This window comes from Podarcis filfolensis (assembly GCF_964270895.1).
Source record: "Podarcis filfolensis genome assembly, chromosome: 8".
Classification (NCBI taxonomy): Eukaryota; Metazoa; Chordata; class Lepidosauria; order Squamata; family Lacertidae; genus Podarcis; species Podarcis filfolensis.
The window spans coordinates 17,941,520-17,962,079 of NC_139611.1; the positions used below are offsets into that span (position 1 = coordinate 17,941,520).

A 20,560-nucleotide genomic window follows, 5' to 3' on the forward strand; every position below is an offset into this window, starting at 1 on the left:
ATATACCCACTTAAGTGCCAGAAAGCCCCATTGAACTCAGTGGGATTTTCTTTTGAGTAGACTAGCATAGGATTATGTGTGATTAATTATAAAAGGATCCACCAACAGAGGAAGTTACTTGCTGTGTCTCTGTGTGATTTACTGCAGTGGCCTTTTCTCCTCCTAATCAGCCTTCACTGCAGATATGTGATAACTGCTCTGTTTCGGGTGTGATTGTGGTCATTTGGTCACTCCTGACACAGCAGAATTTTTTGCCTTCAGAGGAGACCCTGCCAGAACCATACAGAAGCCCAGTCATTCACACTGTTACACAAATCTTTTCAGGTATACGAGTGGAGACATGTGCCTCCACATATAACCCAGAATTGTGAATTTAATGAAGAAACACTGCGGTATACTTTTGTGGCCACATGTATCTGAACCTCAGAGTATACATGATGTTCTAATTATGGGTTCTGACCCTTTTGGACAGCTTTGTTCTTCTACAGCAGAGAAAGTGGAACACATCAGCCTGTGACTGTGCTAATGAAAGGTTACCCTTGATAATTAAGCACTGAGAAACTTTAGGTTAAATGCTTCTGTCTGAGGCTTGCATGTGCAATAAATTCCATTCTTGGTCCTGCCTTTGCTCTTCCCTGATCTCTGGGCCCACCGAGAGCCTAAAATGATAAGATGGTTCTCAGTTGCTGTTGCTTTTGAAGTTACGTTTGTGCCTCCTCAGGCCACAGCTCTGATATGATAGCAGGAACTTATGTGCATCCCAACATTGTTTTGGCGTTTTTAAACAGGAAAAAAGTACAAGTGGTATCACTTGGGAGAGTCCTGAAAATCACAGCTGTAGATCCGTAATCAGCCCTCCTACACATGACGAGCGAACATCTGCAGCTTTGACACAATGTGAAAAGCAGTAACTGATATAACGCTAGAACTTAGCAGACATCCAATGAAGCCGAATGTTGGAAGATTCAGGACAGGCAAAAGAAAGCACTTCCTTACGCAGTGTGTAGTTTAACTATGGAATTCACTGCCACAAGAATAGTGATGGCCAAAAATTTGGGTGTCTTTAAAAGAGGATAGTCTGTGCACGCACCATACATTTAAAGCATGCACACCCATGTAAAGAATCTTTGGAACTGTAGTTTACCCCACAAAAGCTAAAGTTCCCGGCACCCTTGACAAACTACATTTCCTAGGATTCCTTGAGTGTGGGGGGGGGGAGTGCTTTAAATGTATGGCGTACATGCAGCCTTGGACAAATACACAGAGAACAAGGCTATATGTTGCCACTAGACACGATGGCTGTATTCTACCTCGGCTTTCAGAGGCAATATGCTAGGACTCACAGTATGCTAGGACTCGCAAGTGAAAAGTGTGTTGCTACACTCTGGTCTTGCATCTGATTGGCCTCGTTGAGAACAGGTTGTGGGACTAGATGGGCCACTGGCCTGATTCAGCAGGCTGTTTCTTCAGGGCTCCTCTTATGTTCTTAATTTGGATAATCAGACGTACTAATTATAACCTTAAGGCTGGGGACAATGCAGTACAGGACAATAGGATGCCAGTGGTAGTTGCGCAAGTGGTGCAGATTGCAGGGTGCTGTGCCTCTGTTTCAGTGTTGAACCATGGAAAATGCTCGAATGAAAAGCACATCCTTTGTGACGAGGAGATGGGCATTACCATAACTGTTCATCTTTAGGATGAGTGCACTGTGCGTGTGGCAGGAGAGCTTTCAGAGTGCAAAGACCCCTGGGGGGGAGAGCGCAGCTCGTCTGTGCAGAGAGAGGGGAGCGCATTGCATTCTCCTCTGTGGAATTTCAAGTCTGTGAGGGCTGAGCCCCTGAGAGGTCAATAGAGGGTGAGTTTCGCTCTCACAGTGCAGAGCAGGATGGAATGTTGGAAGCTACATTAGATGTCCACCTTCTTCTCCCTCAGGTGGTTAACCTCTGTCTCAGCTGTACCACTTCAGGATGCTAGTGGGGGAATCCCTTGGGACTTTACCCAGGCTCTCCTTGGGTTGCATCCCTCACTGGCCTTGCTTTGCACTCTCCCTGAGTGTTTTTGCCTGGCTGCAATGCACCCTTGAACTCTGATCATGCATCTTGTGTGCCTGGATGGAGGATAGAGAGGGTTGTGTGAGTATGCATGGGAACTGCACAAAGGTGAAATTTGCATTCATTGCTCCACCTACTTTTACCTCTGACCCCTCCCACCACTTTCAAGTGGCCCCAAAAAGGTTGCCCCAGAGGGGAATGTGGCTCTTAGTGTGAAAAGGGTTCACCATCCCTGTTATAAATATGTCAGTTTAGCTGCTGTTCAGTGTATTAGAATCTCTTCTGTTGAGATTCCTTGCAATTCAGGGGGTTGGACTAGATGACCCTCGGGGTGCCTTCCAACTCTACAATTCTGTGATTCTGGATTTGCTCCTTCATGTTTTTCTCCTGCCTTTCCTGGGATATCTGGATAGCACCATCCTCTGAGGTAACTTAGGGTGAGAGAGGGTGACTCACCTAAGCCGAATGAGAGCTCATCCACACTTCATTTTGTGCCACATTTCTAGACACAGGTCTGGGCTCTCCAGGTCTGTGTTTGAGCTTTTATTTTTGTCCTGGCACTTCCCCCAGGAAAGGGCATGTTTTACCTCTCAATTGGAGCAAACAGCAATCCACGGAAAACCGATTGCCGTTTGCTCTGATTTAGCAGTAAAATGTGGTTTTCTCTGGAGAAAACGCCAGGACCAAAACAAAACAAAAAATGCCTAGAAAGTGCAAAGCAAAGGTGAGTGTGGATGAGCCTTGAGTGAACTTTGAGACTCAGCAAAGATTTGAAGCTCGGTTTCCTACAACCAAACAGTTCCCCAAAATTGCAGTTGGGGGCGGTTGCCCCAATATCTCTTTTATCTGGGAAAACCTCCCTGCCAGTTGAGCCTTTGTGTTCACAACAGCTTTGTCCTGCCTGGCTTGCATCCCCCCCCCCCCCCCGCTTTTATCTGTCTCAGAGTTGGCAGGTGATCAGTAACCCAGCAGCAAATATTTAATCTCTTTCTCCTCACTTTAATTGCCCCTCGGTGAAATCGTTAATTGTCGCTTAGCAGTTCCCATCTCCAGAAACATGCTCACTGATGCCCTGTAGATTCTAATCTGTCCCCCACAGGACAGCTTGAACGGAAAGGTAGCTAACTAACTCTCTCTTGCTCTGGTTATAAGGGCAGATATTCCTGGCGAAGCATTTAGTGTGATTCCAAAGCTTGCAATCCGTTCAGCAACAGAGAGCTGTTACACATTACTTCTTTTATATTTTGAATGGCCTTGGGGCAGCTGCCAGGCCTCAGTGTCTGGCAAAGCCTACCAGTGATGCTGTCTGAGCCTTTCTTCAAATCCCGCCGCCCACCACTCTCACTGTTGACTGGTCACCATTTTAAATTTCCCACAATCCCTTTCATGAGCTTTAGGGCATTTCAGGACGTATAAAATGTAGTTGCCTGGTACTGATCAGAGGAGCCACAGTTCCAGTAACCACTACTAAGGAAGCCCAGTAGACCCTCAGGTATGCAGCAGCCCTGACCCTGGGTCTTACTTCCAAGTAAATATGCAGAGGATTGCCCTATTTGTTTTTGCTTCGAGTCCTACCACCCACGTCAGTGGTAAATGCAAATTATGAATTAGTGGAAATTTGGTGTAGCAGAAATGCATAAGCTTCTGGCTTTCATCTACTGTATGTTTTGGAAATACTATATATCTTTGTTTGCTGTGCATTTGGACACCTCTTAAGATATTGTAACCAGCTTTTGCATTATGGCTCCTGAGGTCAAGGAGCAGATTTTCATCTGTGTTTGGACACAGTTGGATGACATTTGAATCAAGATGGTGGAGTGATCCTTTCAAAAGTGCACTGGTTTTAACCACTGATTCAGAAAGGCACTGATCTTTCGGTTTCTTACAATTCCAAAGCGACACCAAGTTTCTTCAGTGAAGAAGCAGCATATGGGCCTTAATTTAGCCTCCAAATTCAGTGTTGGGATTTGTGCTTGGAGCATGAGAGGTGATAATAAAGTGTACCTCTGAACATGTGCAGATTCTCTTACCACTTAGTACAAGAAGCACCTCCCTGGCAGCTTGAGAGAGGAGCAAGGCCCTTGAAATCAAGAGATGCTTGCAGCCACCTCTCTTTTTAGTAACATGTGAGCTGACCCTTAGAAAGCTTCCAATTGTACGAGGAGAAGCTCTGGCTCCACATCTAGACGTGTTCATTGTGGATTTATCCTGGTTTGTTTGCACAAAGTCTTCAGAGAGGTTAGACAACACTGGCTATTTATTGAGCATTCATTCCAATTTGTTTGTGCAGATGTTAGACAACTCTACATAAAGCAAATTTTATCCCACACTTCCTCATCACTTTCCTGATTGGGAGGGATTGAATCCAGCCTAAAAGCAATAACTGTCTGGAAGCACTCAGTGATGCTCAAAGGCCAGCAACCTTCAGCATTGATGGAAGTTGACCTAGTAGCAAAAGAAAACGTATGCATCTTGCATTCTTGCTTGAGCAACCTTCCATACCTTAGGAGGTCCTAAGGCATAGATAGATGTTTTCTCCTTTGCCATACCACCAAATCCTGCAGCCCAAAGGGTGTTATCTGTCTGTAGGCTTTGCTGATGTCTTGATCCAATTAGGCCCAGCTAATGTCAGAGAAACCCAAGATAAAAAGGGCTTGTGGGTAATTAGCACCTTGTCACCAGTTAACTGGTTCCTCTCTGGCTGTTGACGGGTCTCTGAAGTGGCTGTTGCAGAGAGGTGAAGGCCCATTCCTGAGAAGTGAGCTAACCAAAGCACTACCCAGGGCAATGTTGGTCTGGCTAATAACTGCTGAGCCTTCATCTATCAAGGGGGCTCATGCAGCTGTCTCTGTTGGCACCAGTTATTAGAAAGCAGGCATATATGGATTAGGACTGGCTAACTTCAGCGGGGCCCTGCCCTGCCTGGATTGTGCTATCTGCCTGCCACTTGATCCCACGCTCTCCTTCAGGCTGCAAAAGACTTTTCCCTTTTTGAAGCTAGGACTTTAGTTGGTGCTTTTACTTAGCTTCACTGCATGCGTTTGACGAAGGGGAAGGGAGTACAGGATTGATGCTTTCTGACAAGGGAAGAAGGACAACAGCTGAAAGCTGTACAACGAGAGGCATCTTTGTCCTCGGTCCTGGATAAACAGGTTTTGCAGGCTCTTCAAAAACCTCCCCAACCTGTTTGATCAGAGTCACCTGTGGGTCAAAAATGAATGTTATGTATGCTGAAGAAAAGGACGACTTGTTAAAAACCACCCATTTCTCCACAGGCCTCTTTTGGTTACTGGGAGAAGAGAATGATAGACTAAATGAGCCATTGGCTTGACCCAGCAGGGCTTTTCTTGTGTTTCGCTGTGTTCTTGGAAACAAAACAAAAAGCTGCTAATTGAGTCTGCATTTGCCCAAACAGTGGTCATCAGCACTGAGTGTCTGTGCAAACATTATTCAAGGAGGGATTTAAATTCTGAGTTGTTCGTAACCTTAGTGCTTGCAAGCAAACACGACGAGATGGTAAAGCTCTATCTGGACTGTACCATGTTAGACTGGTGGGGCCCCCCATGATCAAATGCCACACATAGCTCAGAGGTAAGAGTACCTGCTTTTTATGCAAAAGGTCCCAAGTTCAGTCCTTGACATCTTCAGGTAGGACTGGGAATATCCCCTGCTGGAAACGCTGGAGAGCTGCTGCCAGTCAGTGTAGAATGTGTGAGCTAGATGGACCAGTGGCCTGATAACGCAACTCCTTAATGGTCATCCACGTGATACAAATCCCAATACATGCTGATTTAGGGCAATATTCCTCCAGGAATTTTAAAAGTTGCATTGTTTTTATCTAGGGCTGTTTCCAGGCTGTCTATAGTTTGCGGGAGTGATTGAGTCACATACCAGAACTTCAGGTTTGCACATTCAACGTGGATTAAAGAGCTCTGGTGCTCTAGCACAACAAATAAACTTTTAAAAATTGCATCTCTTTTTGCTGTTTGAAAAGTGATGGAGAAATGCTTTGAAAAGGATGGATGAATAACTAATGGCAAGGCATATAAACACCCAGCAAGTAAATCAGGATGAACATGGGATGAATGCTGCTTGCCGTATAACATCCCTGTAGACAAATCACCAATAAACACCATATGTACATGTGTACACGTTACTGGCTTAAAAGGCAGCAAGATCATTGCCCCCTGAGTGTGTTTCACATTGAATTTACATGTTGTCAAATGCATCAGTGCGGTTGAATGTTTTTCCAAGTCACCCACTTTTTGCCCATACCAGTGGGTGGAGAGATGGTGTGGATGTCTTCATATGGCTTCTGTTTTCAAATCGGATCAAATATGGTTGTGGGGGCATGTAAAGATTTAGCATATACAGTGGTACCTCGGGTTACATACGCTTCAGGTTACATATGCTTCAGGTTACAGACTCCGCTAACCCAGAAATAGTGCTTTAGGTTAAGAACTTTGCTTCAGGATGAGAACAGAAATCTTGCTCCGGTGGCGCGGCGGCAGCAGGAGGCCCCATTAGCTAAAGTGGTGCTTCAGATTAAGAACGGACCTCCGGAACGAATTAAGTACTTAACCCGAGGTACCACTGTAAAGGCTAATGGGCATGTAAAGATTTGTGTCCCGGTTGAGAGGGAAAAGCAAGAGCTGTACAAGCAGCTGAGTTCAAAGAATTAGGAAGGGGGTATGTGTACTTGCAGCTCAGCTGCAGGACTTGACTTTCACCCAAGTCTGGTAACCTCTACTTTTGGGGCTCAAATTAAGTTAGCACCTTCTTAAGCCACTTAGCTGGGTTAATCACAATGCTGGATGTGGAGGAGATTAGCCGTAGTTTGTTTTTAAACCCCCTCATTGACTCCTCTCCAGGGTTGTAAGCAGAGAGTCTGGGTTGCAGTAATCAAACCTTAAATCCTTGGCTGACATGGAGACTGTACAACAAACACACACCCCAGACCACTTGTCCTTTAGGAAAGGCATCTGTGATGAATTTAGGGTTGCCAGCTTTTTTGTTTTGAGAATGTTACCTCTTCCTTGATCTGGGCTGGCTCTTGGTTTTAGGGGGCTTTAGAAAATTGGAACATAGGAAGTTGCCTTATTGGTCCATCTAGCTCAATGTTTCTCAGTTGGGGGCTATATATGGCACCTGCTCCCCCCCAGGATATGCCAAGGGGGCCACAGGTGAAAATCACATACATAGGGGGCCACGGCACGAGGCTAGGTGGCGACAGAGGGAGGTGAAAAGGGGAAAGGGAAAGCATTTTTTTTAAAAAAAAATCCTGATTGGCTGGCTATGGGGGATGGCCCACCAGGGCCTAGCGCTCCTTTCTGCCATGTGCATTTTCTTGGAGCAGTCCTGGTTTGTTTTCAGCGGGAGACAGTGATCGCTGAGGCTCCCGTTTTGACTGGTAGAGTCTGTGATCCAGAACCCCCAGGTCAGGTAAGTGTAGTGGTAGGGTGGCAATGGGTAGGGCTGGGTGAGCCAGAGCTGCTTGTTGCTGCTGCCAGTGCTGGGCCCGTTGGCAGCGTCTGCCTGGCTCTGCAAGGCACGGGGTGAAATCCACCCCAGTACTTAGCCGAGTGGGGTCGTCTGGTACTGCTGACTTGCATCTAGTAAATAGCTGTCTACTTAGAAGAAAGCTGCACTGAGTTCAGTGAGCCTTACTCCCAGGTAAGGGTGTGTGGGGTTATAGTGTTTTATCTAGGAAGCCAGGGCTCTTCCACATGACAAGATCTTTCCCCAGATCTCCCAGATATACAGAACTCCCTATGTACCTTTTGGACTGTATCTGGAGGTTTCCCCCTCTGTGTCAAATAACTGGGGTCAAATAAGTGTTGTTTAATTTTTATAATACATGGAAGATGGATACCCTTCAAGAGGTTCTGGACTCTCCTTCCTTGGAGGTTTCTAAGCAGAGGTTGGGGGGCCATCTGTCATGGATGCTTTAGCTGAGTTTCCTACATTGCAGGGGGTTGCACTAGAAAGATGACCCTTGGTGTCCCTTCCAGCTCCGTGATTCTGTTTTTCTGCTTCAGCAATATTTCATTATGTTCCTATCATTTTATGTAATTGTATTTTGTATAAATTATAAAAAATATAAATGAAACATCTTCTATTTACAAACCGAACATTTAAATAGCTACCTTTCTACTGGTAGGACGGGGTTGCATGGGTGTAGCCAGGATTTTTGTTAGGGGGCAGAACCTCAGATTTGTATTGATTTTTACATATTGGGGGGGCAGCTTCTCCCCAGCCCCCCAGGCTACGCCCATGGGTGACCACAGGAAGGAAACGAGGTCGGAAGGGGGCCACGGTCGGGAAAAGGTTAGGGAACGCTGATCTAGCTCACTATGATCTGCACTGACTGACATCACATGAAACTAGCACCACGTGTGAAATTCAGTACAGTGGAAACTCGTGATTTGGTGTTTCTGCGCATGCGTGAAGCGCGATTTAGCACTTGTGCACATGCACGAGCGGCGAAACCCAGACATAACCCTTTCAGGTACTTCTGGGTTCCCCGTGGTCCGCAACCCGAAAACACGTAACCTGAAGCGTTTGTAACCCGAGGTACCACTGTAATTGCAGTTCAGCAGGCAACACAGTAAAGAATGGAGTCCTGTGGTGTTTGGCTTTTAGACTCCTAACTGAAGGCCACATTCACACCACTTTAAGCAGTCATGGCTTCCCTCAAAGAATCCTTGTCAAGGGTACTGAGAGTTGCGGGGGGGGCGGGGGGTGCAGTTCCCGTCCCAAAGCTACATTTTCCAGAGTGGTTTAACAATCAGTCCCTCTTCATAGAGGACTCAGGGATGTAGCTCTGCGAGCGGAATAGGGAGTCACCGAACAACTCTCGGCACCCTTGGCAAGCTGTATTTCCCAGGATACTTTGGGGGAAGCCATGACTGTTTAAAATGGGATCATAGTGCTTTAAATGTACAGTTAGTTCTAAACTCAGTTTTACCAGTTGGGAAGCCAGTACAAAAAAGAAAAAGATGGCTGGTTCTTTTGGCCCCCTTCTTCCGTTTTCAGAAGCAATTAACCAAAATAAAGTCATTATAAAAATAACAACCAAATATACATTTATTACCTGCCGTTAGTCTTATTATTTCATATGATTTACATACCGCTTGACTGTAGAAAAAAGCCTCAATGCAGTTTACAGAAAGGATAAAGCAGTAAAAGTGTCACTAAAAGTTTACAACCATAATTTAAAACATACAGAAAGTTAAAACCACAGTAGATTAGAATAAAACAAATTAAAGCTCATATGAACTTTCTAAATATATGGGTAGGCTTGTCTAAATAAGAATGTCTATGCCATGTGCCGAAAAGAATACAGTGAAGGCACCTGCCTGATATCAATACACAGGGAGTTCCAAAGGGTTGGTGCTGTCACACTAGAAAATAAATTCTTACAGATGAGGTGCAAGTATTATGTGGCACTTATAAACATGCCGATTCCATTCAGTACAGCATATTCCAGGGCAGGATACAACGATTTAAAATACAGCATTAAAATTAGTTAAAACAAATAACATTCATAGGAAATAGTCGCAAAAGAAAAAAATTGTGTCAAAACACATTGGGTCCTGTTCCACTAACCTTTACTCACAGCAGGCCCATTAAAATGAATGGATCTCACTTTGTCATGTTCATTAATTTCAATGAGCCTACTCTGAGTAAACGTTTGTTGAATGCCATTTTTTTAAAAAAAAAAAACCTGGCTGGTTCTGAAGGATTTGATCTCCTGTTGTGATGAGCCATTTTTGACTTTTTAGTTATTATTATTATCTTAATAAAAATGCTATATTTCTAACCTTTTTTTTTTTTTTTTTGCAGAACCTCACCAACCAGGAAAATGAGAAGGAAAATTTTGACCAGCGTTTCCCAAACCTGTTCAAGAAGGGAAGGAGGAAGACTGTGGTGCGGAACCTGGGGAAGATTATCTATTACTCCAAGGTCAAGTTTAAATTTCAGCAGTGTCAGGTGAGTTCTGCAGAGGAGGGAAGGCAGATGGCAAAAGTTGCTTTGAGAGAAGGAACGTCAAGGCTGCGTAGATACAAGATTCTAAACTATACATTTACAGCACTATCGTGCCATTTTAAACAACCATGGCTTCTTCCAAAGAATGATGGGAACTATAGCTTGTGCTGAGAGTTCTTAGGGTGCCCTTATTCTTATCACAGAGCTACAATTCTGAGTTGCCTGGGAAGAAGGATTGATTGCTAAACCACTCTGGGAGAGGAATGGAGTCTCCTAACACCTCTCAGCACCCTTAGCAAATGACAGTTCCCAGAATACTTTGGAGGAAGCTATGATTGTTCGAGACTGCATAGTACCGCTTTCAGCATATAATACAGATGGAGCCTAAATTTCTGAATAGCCAGTCTAGTGCCTGTTAGTTTATGATATTCTTGCAAAGGATGCAGGACTGTGTGGGCTTTGAATCTGATCCAGCAAGGCATGGCTTAAGCAGTGGTGCAGAATCAGGATCACTTAATCAAGTAGGATGTCCTGAGCTGACCCTGTATGTTTAATACACACCATTGGGCCATTATTATTATTATTATTATTATTATTATTATTATTATTATTATTATTATTAATTTATTTATACCCCGCCCATCTGGCTGAGTTTCCCCAGCCACTCTGGGCAGCTCCCAATCGAGTGTTAAAAACAATACAGCATTAAATATTAAAAGCTTCCCTAAACAGGGCTGCCTTCAGATGTCTTTTAAAGATAGGATAGCTGCTTATTACCTTCACATCTGAAGGGAAGGCGTTCCACAGGGCGGGTGCCACTACCGAGAAGGCCATGTGTCTGGTTCCCTGTAAACTCACTTCTCGCAATGTGGGAGCCGCCAGAAGGCCCTCGGCCACACTATACATTTTAAACACTGCCCTTTTCTCCTCCTTTCTGTTGAATTGTGTATAGTTTCCTCCTTCTCTTTATGCTATTAGAGTGTTAAATTTTACTAATTTTAAGTCTCCTTCAGTCCCAGAAGGCATTTTTGAAGTACATAATGTTAAAGATCTCTGTCCCCTGGAAATACATTTTTTTAATGTGTTCATTCTGTTGTAGGAGATGAATGACTGCTACCTGGAGCTCTTTCAAGCCTACCTCTATTTTCAATCCCTCGGTCCAAATGGACTCACCTATCAGGTAAAGGATGGCAGACTCTTAACACACCATAAGAATGCAAGATGAGCCTGCTGGGTCACGCCACTGGCCCTTCTAGCCCAGCATCCTGTTCTCACAGTGGCTGACCTTTGGGAAGCTTTGCAAGCTGGCCATGAGTGCAGCAACACACTGCCCACCAGCAATTCACAGCAACTGGTATTCAGAGGCATAAATCTGAATAAATAAATTGTTTCTGAGTTCCCTCTGCCAGAGATGCAGATAAACAATCCCTGCAATGACTTACTCTTTCCCTTGGTTATCCAAGGCAAATGAGTTTGTCACTGCATGCTTATGAATCATGCAGCAAACCAAGACAAAGGAAAAAGCACTTTTGGATCTCAAAGCCTCTTGCCTTTGCGGGTGCATTCAGGGCGCAAAACCTCCCCAGACCTCTCTTGACATTGCTGAGTCATGCCTTTTCCATTCTGCCTGGTCCTGGTCTTCCAAATAACTGCTGTAAAGTGGCTTGACCTGTCTTTGCACAGAGAGTAGCTGTTTTGAGAATTATTTCTTCTGTGGACCCATGGGAGAGCAGTCCCAGTGCATTGTGGGGAATTTACTTGAGAACCAATTTTTTTGTGGCATGACAAAACCTACATATCCTGTGCTTTCATTTGAAATTGCCATTAGGGTTATTTCTGTTTGTATTGACCCACAGACCATAAACATCAAATGACAGCATAGGTGGCGAACCTCATGCCCAAGGTTCAAAAAGGGCCCCTCTATCTGACCCTCAAAATTCTTCCATGCCATATCGCACAATGCTATCCAGGGTTGTAAAGACTGCAGAGAGAATTATTGGGTGCACTCTTCCCACCTTAGATCAAATCTATGCTGCCAGGTGCCATAAGAAAGCGGCAGAGATAGCACATGATAGTACGCACCCCGGAAATGATCTCTTTCAGCTTCTGCCTTCTGGAAGAAGGTATAGGGTTATAAAGGCCAGGACTAGCCGCCTGAAAAACAGTTTCTACGCTAATGCAATTCTGGTTCTAAACGCAGCATTAGGGGTCTCTGTAGTATAGTGTTTTTTAAAATGGGGTTTTTAGGAGGTTTTGAATGTTTTATGTAGTTTTCTGGTAGTTTTCTGGTAGTTTTATGTAGTTTTATGTAGTTTTAATGTAGTTTTATGTAGTTTTCAATTTCATTGTTCCGCAAGGGACAATGACAATAAAGATATCGTATCGTATCGTATCTCAGTGGCCCTGCTTAGCAGCCCAAGTGTTTTTGCCTGGCTAAAATGTGTGCTTGAACTCTGATAAGGTGGAGGATAGAGAGCCTACTTTGCAAAAGTAGCATTTACAGGCTACTATTTTTGCTTCTGGCCCCACCCACCACTGGCACCAGTTCCTTGGAAGGTTGCCCCAAACAGAATGTGGCCCTCAGGCTGGAAAAGGCTCCCCACCCCCTCCCACCTGGTGTAGCCAACATTGAGCTAGACAGACCAGTGGTCTGACTCTGTATAAGGCAGCTTCCAATGTCCTCTAGGCTGAATCACAATGAGTCACCTGTTGCAAAGAGTCCATAACAGTTTTATTTGCTCCCCTACTGTTTGTGTCAATTAGGCCTCCTTCTTGGGTAGCATCAGGTCATTATTCAAATAGATACCATCGTGGGAATAACTCATGTGTCTGGTTTGCACAGAATGGCCTGGTTTTCACAGAACACTAAGCCAGACCATGGCTAAGCATGAGTGAGCAAGTGTGCAGGTACTCAAAGCTAAAAATCGCAGCCGCTTTGCTCCTGCCTCTGACTTGATTGGTGTAGTTATCTGGCTTCACAAAGGCAGGTCCCTGTCTCCAGCATCTTAGAGCTGTGTTAAAAAAATGGTACAGAACCCTAGAGATGCCCAATCAGCGCAGAAGGGGAGCTTTTCAGCCCCTGTGTGCTCCAAAGCTAAGCTTTTGGGAAAACTGAAAGCGGCCAGGTGCTTCAGTTTCAAGATAATTGTACAGTGGTACCTCGGGGTAAGTACTTAATTCGTTCCAGAGGTCCGTTCTTAACCTGAAACTGTTCTTAACCTGAAGCACCACTTTAGCTAATGGGGCCTCCTGCTGCCGCCACGCCATCGGAGCACGATTTCTGTTCTCATCCCGAAGCAAAGTACTTAACCCGAGGTACTATTTCTGGGTTAGCGGAGTCTGTAACCTGAAGCGTATGTAACCCAAGGTACCACTGTATCCTGATTCTGTTAACATGCAGTGGAATATATTGGAGCACTCCAAATCATTTGCTCATACACATGCACAGAAAATAATAGATCTAGCAGAATGGCAACACACGGAGATCTGCATTGATTGTTGCGTAGCATCCCTAATTGTATAATTGTAAGATTTATTGTATAATCCAAGAAGGGCTGTGGCTGCGGCTGTCATGAAAGGGATTGTGCACTTCTGAATTTGCCACTACACTACTGCCCACTGTGCTGCTTAGCTTGCCTGCAGTTTTGCTCCAGGTAAACTATGAGCTGTAACCAGAGTTTGTTCTTGGTTTGCTGCTTATGGTTTGTCTGGAGAAGATAAAAAACTACGAGCCCAGTTTTGGATGTAATACTAAGCCAAATCATTGTTTAGCTCCAGGTAGCAAGGCAGCAGCAGGACTGGGGAAGGAGCAAGGCAGTCACAGTTTTTGCTCTGACTACACGCCGCCCCCCACTTGCTCACACATAGCTGTGATTTGGGCTAGAGTTACACAGGAACTGGGCCAGTCGTTACATCTGTACCATATATTTAAAGCATCCTATGCCACTTCAACAGTCCTGGCTTCCCCCAAAGAATGCTGGGAACCGTAGTTCGTTCAGGATCTCCTAACAACCCTCAGCTCCCTTAGTAAAGGTAAAGGGACCCCTGACCATTAGGTCCAGTCATGGCTGACTCTGGGGTTGCGGCGCTCATCTCGCTTTATTGGCCGAGGGAGTCGGCGTACAGCTTCTGGGTCATGTGGCCGGCATGACTAAGTTGCTTCTGACGAACCAGAGCAGCGCACGGAAATGTTTACCTTCCCGCTGGAGCGGTACCTATTCATCTACTTGCACTTTGATGTGCTTTCGAACTGCTAGGTTGGCAGGAGCAGGGACCAAGCAATGGGAGCTCACCCCGTCGCGGGGATTCGAACCGCCGACATTCTGATCGGCAAGTCCTAGGCTCTGTGGTTTAACCCACAGCACCACCCTCCACACCCTTAACATGCTGCAGTTGCCAGGATGCTTTGTTGGAAGTTGTCGTTGTTGGCACCCATCTGTTTCGAGAGACAATGGAGTACACCTCTGGGGGTGAAGTCAAACCGCTGCATCAGCAGCACTGAAGTGCCCTCTCCGTGGGCGGGGGGGGGGGCAAGCCTGGGCAGTGTGTATGGAGGCCTTGGGCTGCCCAGACGACAAGACCCCCCTCTCGGTCTCACTGTTGGTGGTCCAAAGGAAAGCAGAGCAATATGTTTAGCAGCAGCTTGTGCTGCAGGAGTTGCTGGAAGGAGGTGTACAAGGCACCATCCAACCAAAGCCTGAATCCATTTTGATACACTTCTGGATTTAAAAGGGGAGTTTTGGTCAACACAGTTGGGTTGACAGATATAAGATTGTTACATTCTCTTTTCACAGGGCTTGGTGCCTCTGAGAGAAATTCAGCTGAACGAGCTTGAAAACCCAAAGGGCGCCCAACAGGAGATGCATGCTTTTCAAATTACAGGTGAGAGCAAGCCACTCTTTGACGTACCTATTTTTGGTATGACATCATTTTCTGTGGTGACTGTGGAATGAATGCTTTCCATAGGAGGTGCTTTTTCTTAAGTGGGAGAGAATAGATGGTGGTGGTGAAATGCTTTTGCAGTGCCAAGTGGGAACCTACAGAATAGCTGATGTCAGTAGGGCTGAAAAGGGTGTGTGTCGGGGCAATTTGGGGTTGTGCTGCAAAATTTTTGCAATTGTAAAACGAGCAAAACCAAAAATAGCTTACCGCCCAAGGTCTGTAGGGAAGGAGATGTATTTCCGATATCTGGGGCCTAAGTCATTTAAACACTTACATGAGCACCTTGAATTGGTCCTTGCAGGTTCTTTCTAACTGCCTTATGTTCCTAGCCAACCTTTTAACTTTGACTTCCACCGGCCACTTTTAAGCTATGCAATATCTCCTCTAAGCCCCATAATTTGACAGCTACTATTTTAGGGCTCATTCACACTTCCTTTTTACCCTGTCCTTTCTAGGCACAGGTCCACCCAAGTGCTTTTTTTGCGTTGCCCCTTTCTCCAGAAAAACCACTCTTTAATGCTGAATCAGAACAAATGGCAATTCGGGTTTTCTGCTGGCTGTTGTTTGCTTCGATTTAGTGGCAAAGAATGGGTTTTCAAAGGAAAGCATTGGGGCAAAAATAAAAGTGCTGAAACATGGAGCTTTACAGAGTAGGCCTGTGCCTAGAAATGTGGCAGAAAAGGAAGTCAGGGTGGGCCTTTAGTTTGGACATGTTGGACCTCTCCAGAGACATAGGTATTGAATTCCAGCTGCTGTTGCCAGAACAAATCTGGCCTGGAAGCACGTAGGCAGGCAGTGCCAAGACACCCACTCATCGGCCATTGTCTGAGTCCACAATCTTTATCGGGTTCTCGCTCTCTCTCTCTCTGACTACCTCCTGCTTTTAAACAATCATTCTTGGTAGCTGAGCAGCAGTTGCTGCAATTCAGGAATGACTAAGCCCTTGGAGCCACTGAACAGACAGGTTGCTGTCCCAGGAAGGGTTGGCTGTCCTGATAGCATCTGCTTGTAGTCTTGTTAGTCTAGGGGTATGATTCTCGCTTTGGGTATGAGAGCTCCTGGGTTCAAATCCCAGGTGAGCCCCTGGGAAAAGGAAGTCACGCTTCTTGGGGAGGGAACGTAGCTCAGTGGTAGAGCATCTGCCTTGCATGCAAAAGGTCCGAGGTTCAGTCCCCAGCAACTCCAGGTAGGCAGGGAATGCCCCTTGCCTGAAAGCGTGGAGAGTTGCTGCCAATCAGTGTAGAGAATACTAACGCAAGCTGGTGCAGAATGTGGCAGCCAGACTGCTGATGGGGGCACCTGGCTGACAAGGGAGACACCATTGTTAAACAACTGCACTTACTATCCATCTACCCAGCTAGGTTCAAAGCCCTCGCATTAATAAACAAAGCCCTGAGCAGCTCAGGTCTAGGGTACCTTAAAGACCACCCGAGCCCTTGTATCCTAGCTTGATCACTGAGGTCATTAGTTGTTCCCTGAGTTGGCGAGGCTCATTTGACAACAACAAATAATTGAGCCTTTAGTGTCATCAGCCCAGTATTATGAAACACTCTGCCAATAACTATTCAGCAGGCGTCCTCTGTTTCAACATTTAAATGCCTGCTGAATTTTTTTTCTATTCCATCAGGCTTATGCAGTCAATTAAGTACACATATTTCCATAATGGTTACCTGATTTCTGAGTTTTAACTTTTTTGTGTAGCTTTTATTTTATGGCTTCATATATAATTCTTTAACCACTCTGATTATTATTTTTTAAATGAATACAGTGGTACCTCGGGTTAAGTACTTAATTCGTTCCAGAGGTCCGTACTTAACCTGAAACTGTTCTAAACCTGAAGCACCACTTTAGCTAATGGGGCTTCCCGCTGCCGCTGCGCCGCTGGAGCACGATTTCTATTCTCATCCTGAAGCAAAGTTCTTAACCTGAAGCACTATTTCTGGGTTAGCGGAGTCTGTAACCTGAAGCGTATGTAACCCGAGGTACCACTGTAGTGGAATATAAATATTTTTAAATAAACAAACTGTAGTTTACCCCTCACATATCTACAGTTCCCCAACGCTCTTAGCAAACTACATTTCCCAAGATTATTTGGGGGAAGTCATGTGCTTTTAAATTGTATGGTCTGTATGCAGCCCCTGTCTTAGTTCCAAATTCAAACAGGTCATGGAGAGACTCTGCTACATGTTAAGGCAGGGAGAAGAATCCATTTTTGAGCTTTGGGAGGGAGGAGCAGGGGTAGAGAGATGACGGCACACTACCTACATAGGTTTTGAGTCACTAGGCTGCAGCAGCTTGCCCAAATTCAGGAATCATCCCGATATGCAAAATGGGCTTGAGAAATTGGGTACAGTCTGAGGTTTTGCAGGCACTGTCTTAATAAGCACCTGGGCTCATCGAGAGGGTGTGAACTTTTCCCCTCTGCAATCTAAAAAATCACAAGGCATACCTCCTCCTCCTCCTCCCCTTAAGGGCAATTCCCTTGAAAAAGAAAGTTAGAAAATGAAAATGAAGGGGGGGTGGGGCGGTGTTCTCATTTCCCTAGCAGAAAAAAAAAGTTCACATGAGAAGTTCCAGGGATGAAAGGAGAATAGTTCTGTTCTGCTAGCCTTGAGGTAGGTTGGGAAGATGAGCAGACGACTGCAGTAGCTCAGTCAGTAGAGCATGAGACTCTTCATCTCAGGATTATGGGTTCAAGCCCCACGCTGAGCAAAAAGATTCCTGCGTTGCAGTGGGTTGGACTAGATGACCCCCTTGGTCCCTTTCCATCTCTACCATTCCATAACTATGATCTCCAGGTGAAGCAGGAAAAATCTCACAACAAACCTGTGAATTGGCTAGGCGGTGAGAAAGCAGCTGACCTGAGAGCACACAGTGAGCTTAATGGTTGAGTGAGGATTTGAACCCAGGTCTTGCCAGAAGGAGAGCAGATCTATGACCGGGAGTTATTTTTACCATGCCCTTGTTATGGTATAATTCCATAATGTTGTGTTGTGCTGTAGTGTAACAAAAATCATAAAAAAATGCTTAAGGAAAATAAGGCTAACAGGACAACTCCCCACTGAAAAAATAACCAAAACAAAACCCTAAGTAGCTCAGTGATGGCTCAGCATGTTCAGTTGCCACAGAATACTGAGCATCTGTTAGGGGGAGAATGGAATGGAGTATATTGGAAAGAGCACAGCTAGTTGGTGGGCTGGAACACTGAACAGGAACTCTCTATGCCGCAACATTTTGCTGAAGTTCTCACATTTCTAACCGGTGCCGATACATCGAGAGAATTTATATGCTCTTGTAAGGCATAGCATTGCAGCAGTACAGCAGACACATACCCCCACTTCTCTCTGCTTCAATTCCCCAGTTGGCATCACATAAACTGAATTGTATTTTTCCCTGACTCCCAAAGATATTGCAAAGCCAAATTAATCAGTGTTTGCGCTGAGAACGCTGCCACAGAAACCTCCCCAGAAGGCCAAAGTACTCATTCTGCTGATAATGATTTGTTATGACGGCTTGCTGAGTGTCAGCTTATCGCAAGGCTCCAAGCACTGCCATTCAGGTCGTTTCAAAGCGTGCCTGGTATTTGTTTTAACAAGAGGCGGGGCAATGAATGATGGGTAGCTGAGCATCGGTCAGACTGGAAGTGGGAGGTTAATATTGCTCTGGCGCTTATCGTAATGACCGGACAAGGGTGTGTGAGCGGCTGCAGCAGGCAGAGGCAGCTGGGAGGACAGGATCCAACTCCAGCCAGGCATTTAGTGGTGGATTTATACTGGATCACCCACACATCATTTGATTCTTACCCAATGCTACCACATTACTGCCACATGGAAGAGCATACTTAGGCTATAATTCAACAAAGGCTGCTGCATACTCCTGTTTACTGTGTACAAACACGTTAGCCACAGTCCACATCTACCCTATAGTTTCTTGAGAAATACTGTGTTTTGGTGCGTTTCTCCCTCCCCCTCCCCCAAGCCAGTTTTCATCCAGTTTGGAAAAATAAGCCATATGGAGACATTCTGGCCCCCTTTTCACCTGCTGGTGTGGACCAACAGTGGGCAACATGGAAATGCATCAGACTGTACCGAGGTGTTCAAAGGGCATGCAAATGCTATTTGAAAGACAGCATTAAAAAGAAACCTTGCTGTGTTTTAAACCAGTTATGTGTGCCCAGCTAAAAACAAATGTGGTATGAAAGTTGTGGTATGGAAATGTTACAGGCTTTCAGCAGGAAGCTACAGATATGCTGTGACTTGTTTATAAAGTGGTATCACAGTGTTTTGCATGTATGGTTATGAATGTGGCCCGGTCCTGATTCTCAGTATGCAGGGAGATTGGCATGTGATGGATCCTGCACTTATGCAACTTGTGCAGATGTAATGGTAATAGTGCAAGCCAGGAAGTGCTCTACCATGTAATTTCCTGAGTTTATTATCTCAGTGGGCGCCTCTGGACAACCTGATTATTGAACCTTAATCCTGATTTGTTTGCAGAGAGGCTTGACAACTTGGGCTACCTAATGAGCAATCTCATTCTGATTTGTTGGTGGGGAGGTTAGACAGCACTGCAGCAAAGCAAGAGTTACCCTTAGTTACCCTTACACTTTCCAGTCTGTAAGAACATAAGAAGAGCCTGCCGGATCACTGTGGAAAAAGGATGTTGGGCTAGGTGATCCACTGGCCTAATCTGGCAGGCTCTTCTTAGGTTATCAAGTCCAGCATCCTGTTCTCACAGTGGCCAGCCAGGCGCCCCAATGTGAAACGCAAATGCAGGACCTGAGTGCAACAACCACTTCCCCCTCCTGTGGTTTCCAGCTACTGATATTCAGAAGCATTGCTGCCTCTGCCAGAGAGATAGAACATAGCCACCAGGGCTGGCAGCCATTGCTAGCCTTTTCCTCCCATGAAATTTGTCTAATCCTCTTTTAAAGCCATCCAAGTTGCAATTTTCTGTCACTTCTCTTATCGTAAAAAGTCTGATCTTTCTGCGGGGTGGGCTCCCAACCAGCTGTAATTTGCAGCCTAAATTTTCATTATTATTTTCAAATTTTATTTATTTATTTATTTTGTTTAAGTAAGTAATACAGAAAAAACTGTAGGGATGCAGGTGGCGCTGTGGGTTAAACCACAGAGCCTAGAGTCAGTCATGACTGGACCTAATGGTCAGGGATCCCTTTACCTTTACCTTTTACAGAAAAAAACAACAACAAAAAAAGAAAGAAAAATAGATAATTTTCTGGTACATGATTGAACCCCGCTCAGAAATAGTAACCGCCTGGAAGTGCCACACCTTATCATCAAGCTTAGCTTCTCCCCAAGCTCCCTTGGCAGGGTTTTTTAAGACCATCCTGCCCGCGTCTTGCATTGTATGTTCAACCTGTTAACGTGCCTTCCTTGTGTCCTTCGCCTTTCTAGGTCCCTTGCTGAACCCCCTGACAGTCTACTGCCCCAACAGGTCTGAGCTGAAGCGCTGGCTCTACCACTTGGAGAAGCAGATCCATCTAAATGGAGGGAGCTTCGACATGCCTTTCCTTGCTCAGGTGAGTGCTTTGGGGATGGCCTGCATGCCAGCAGGGT

At 45.3% G+C, this 20,560-nt stretch overlaps 1 protein-coding gene across 2 annotated transcripts in view; it reads left to right on the forward strand.

Annotated features, from left to right (window-relative positions):
- Positions 1-20,560, forward strand: part of PLEKHN1 (pleckstrin homology domain containing N1) — a 56,752-nt gene that overhangs the window by 14,488 nt on the left and 21,704 nt on the right. For both annotated transcript variants that reach the window (XM_083628677.1, XM_083628678.1), the window contains exons 3-6: positions 9,897-10,043; positions 11,140-11,220; positions 14,834-14,921; positions 20,399-20,523. In XM_083628677.1, the coding sequence (XP_083484803.1) occupies positions 9,897-10,043; positions 11,140-11,220; positions 14,834-14,921; positions 20,399-20,523 (441 nt within the window). The remainder of the gene's footprint in view (positions 1-9,896; positions 10,044-11,139; positions 11,221-14,833; positions 14,922-20,398; positions 20,524-20,560) is intronic.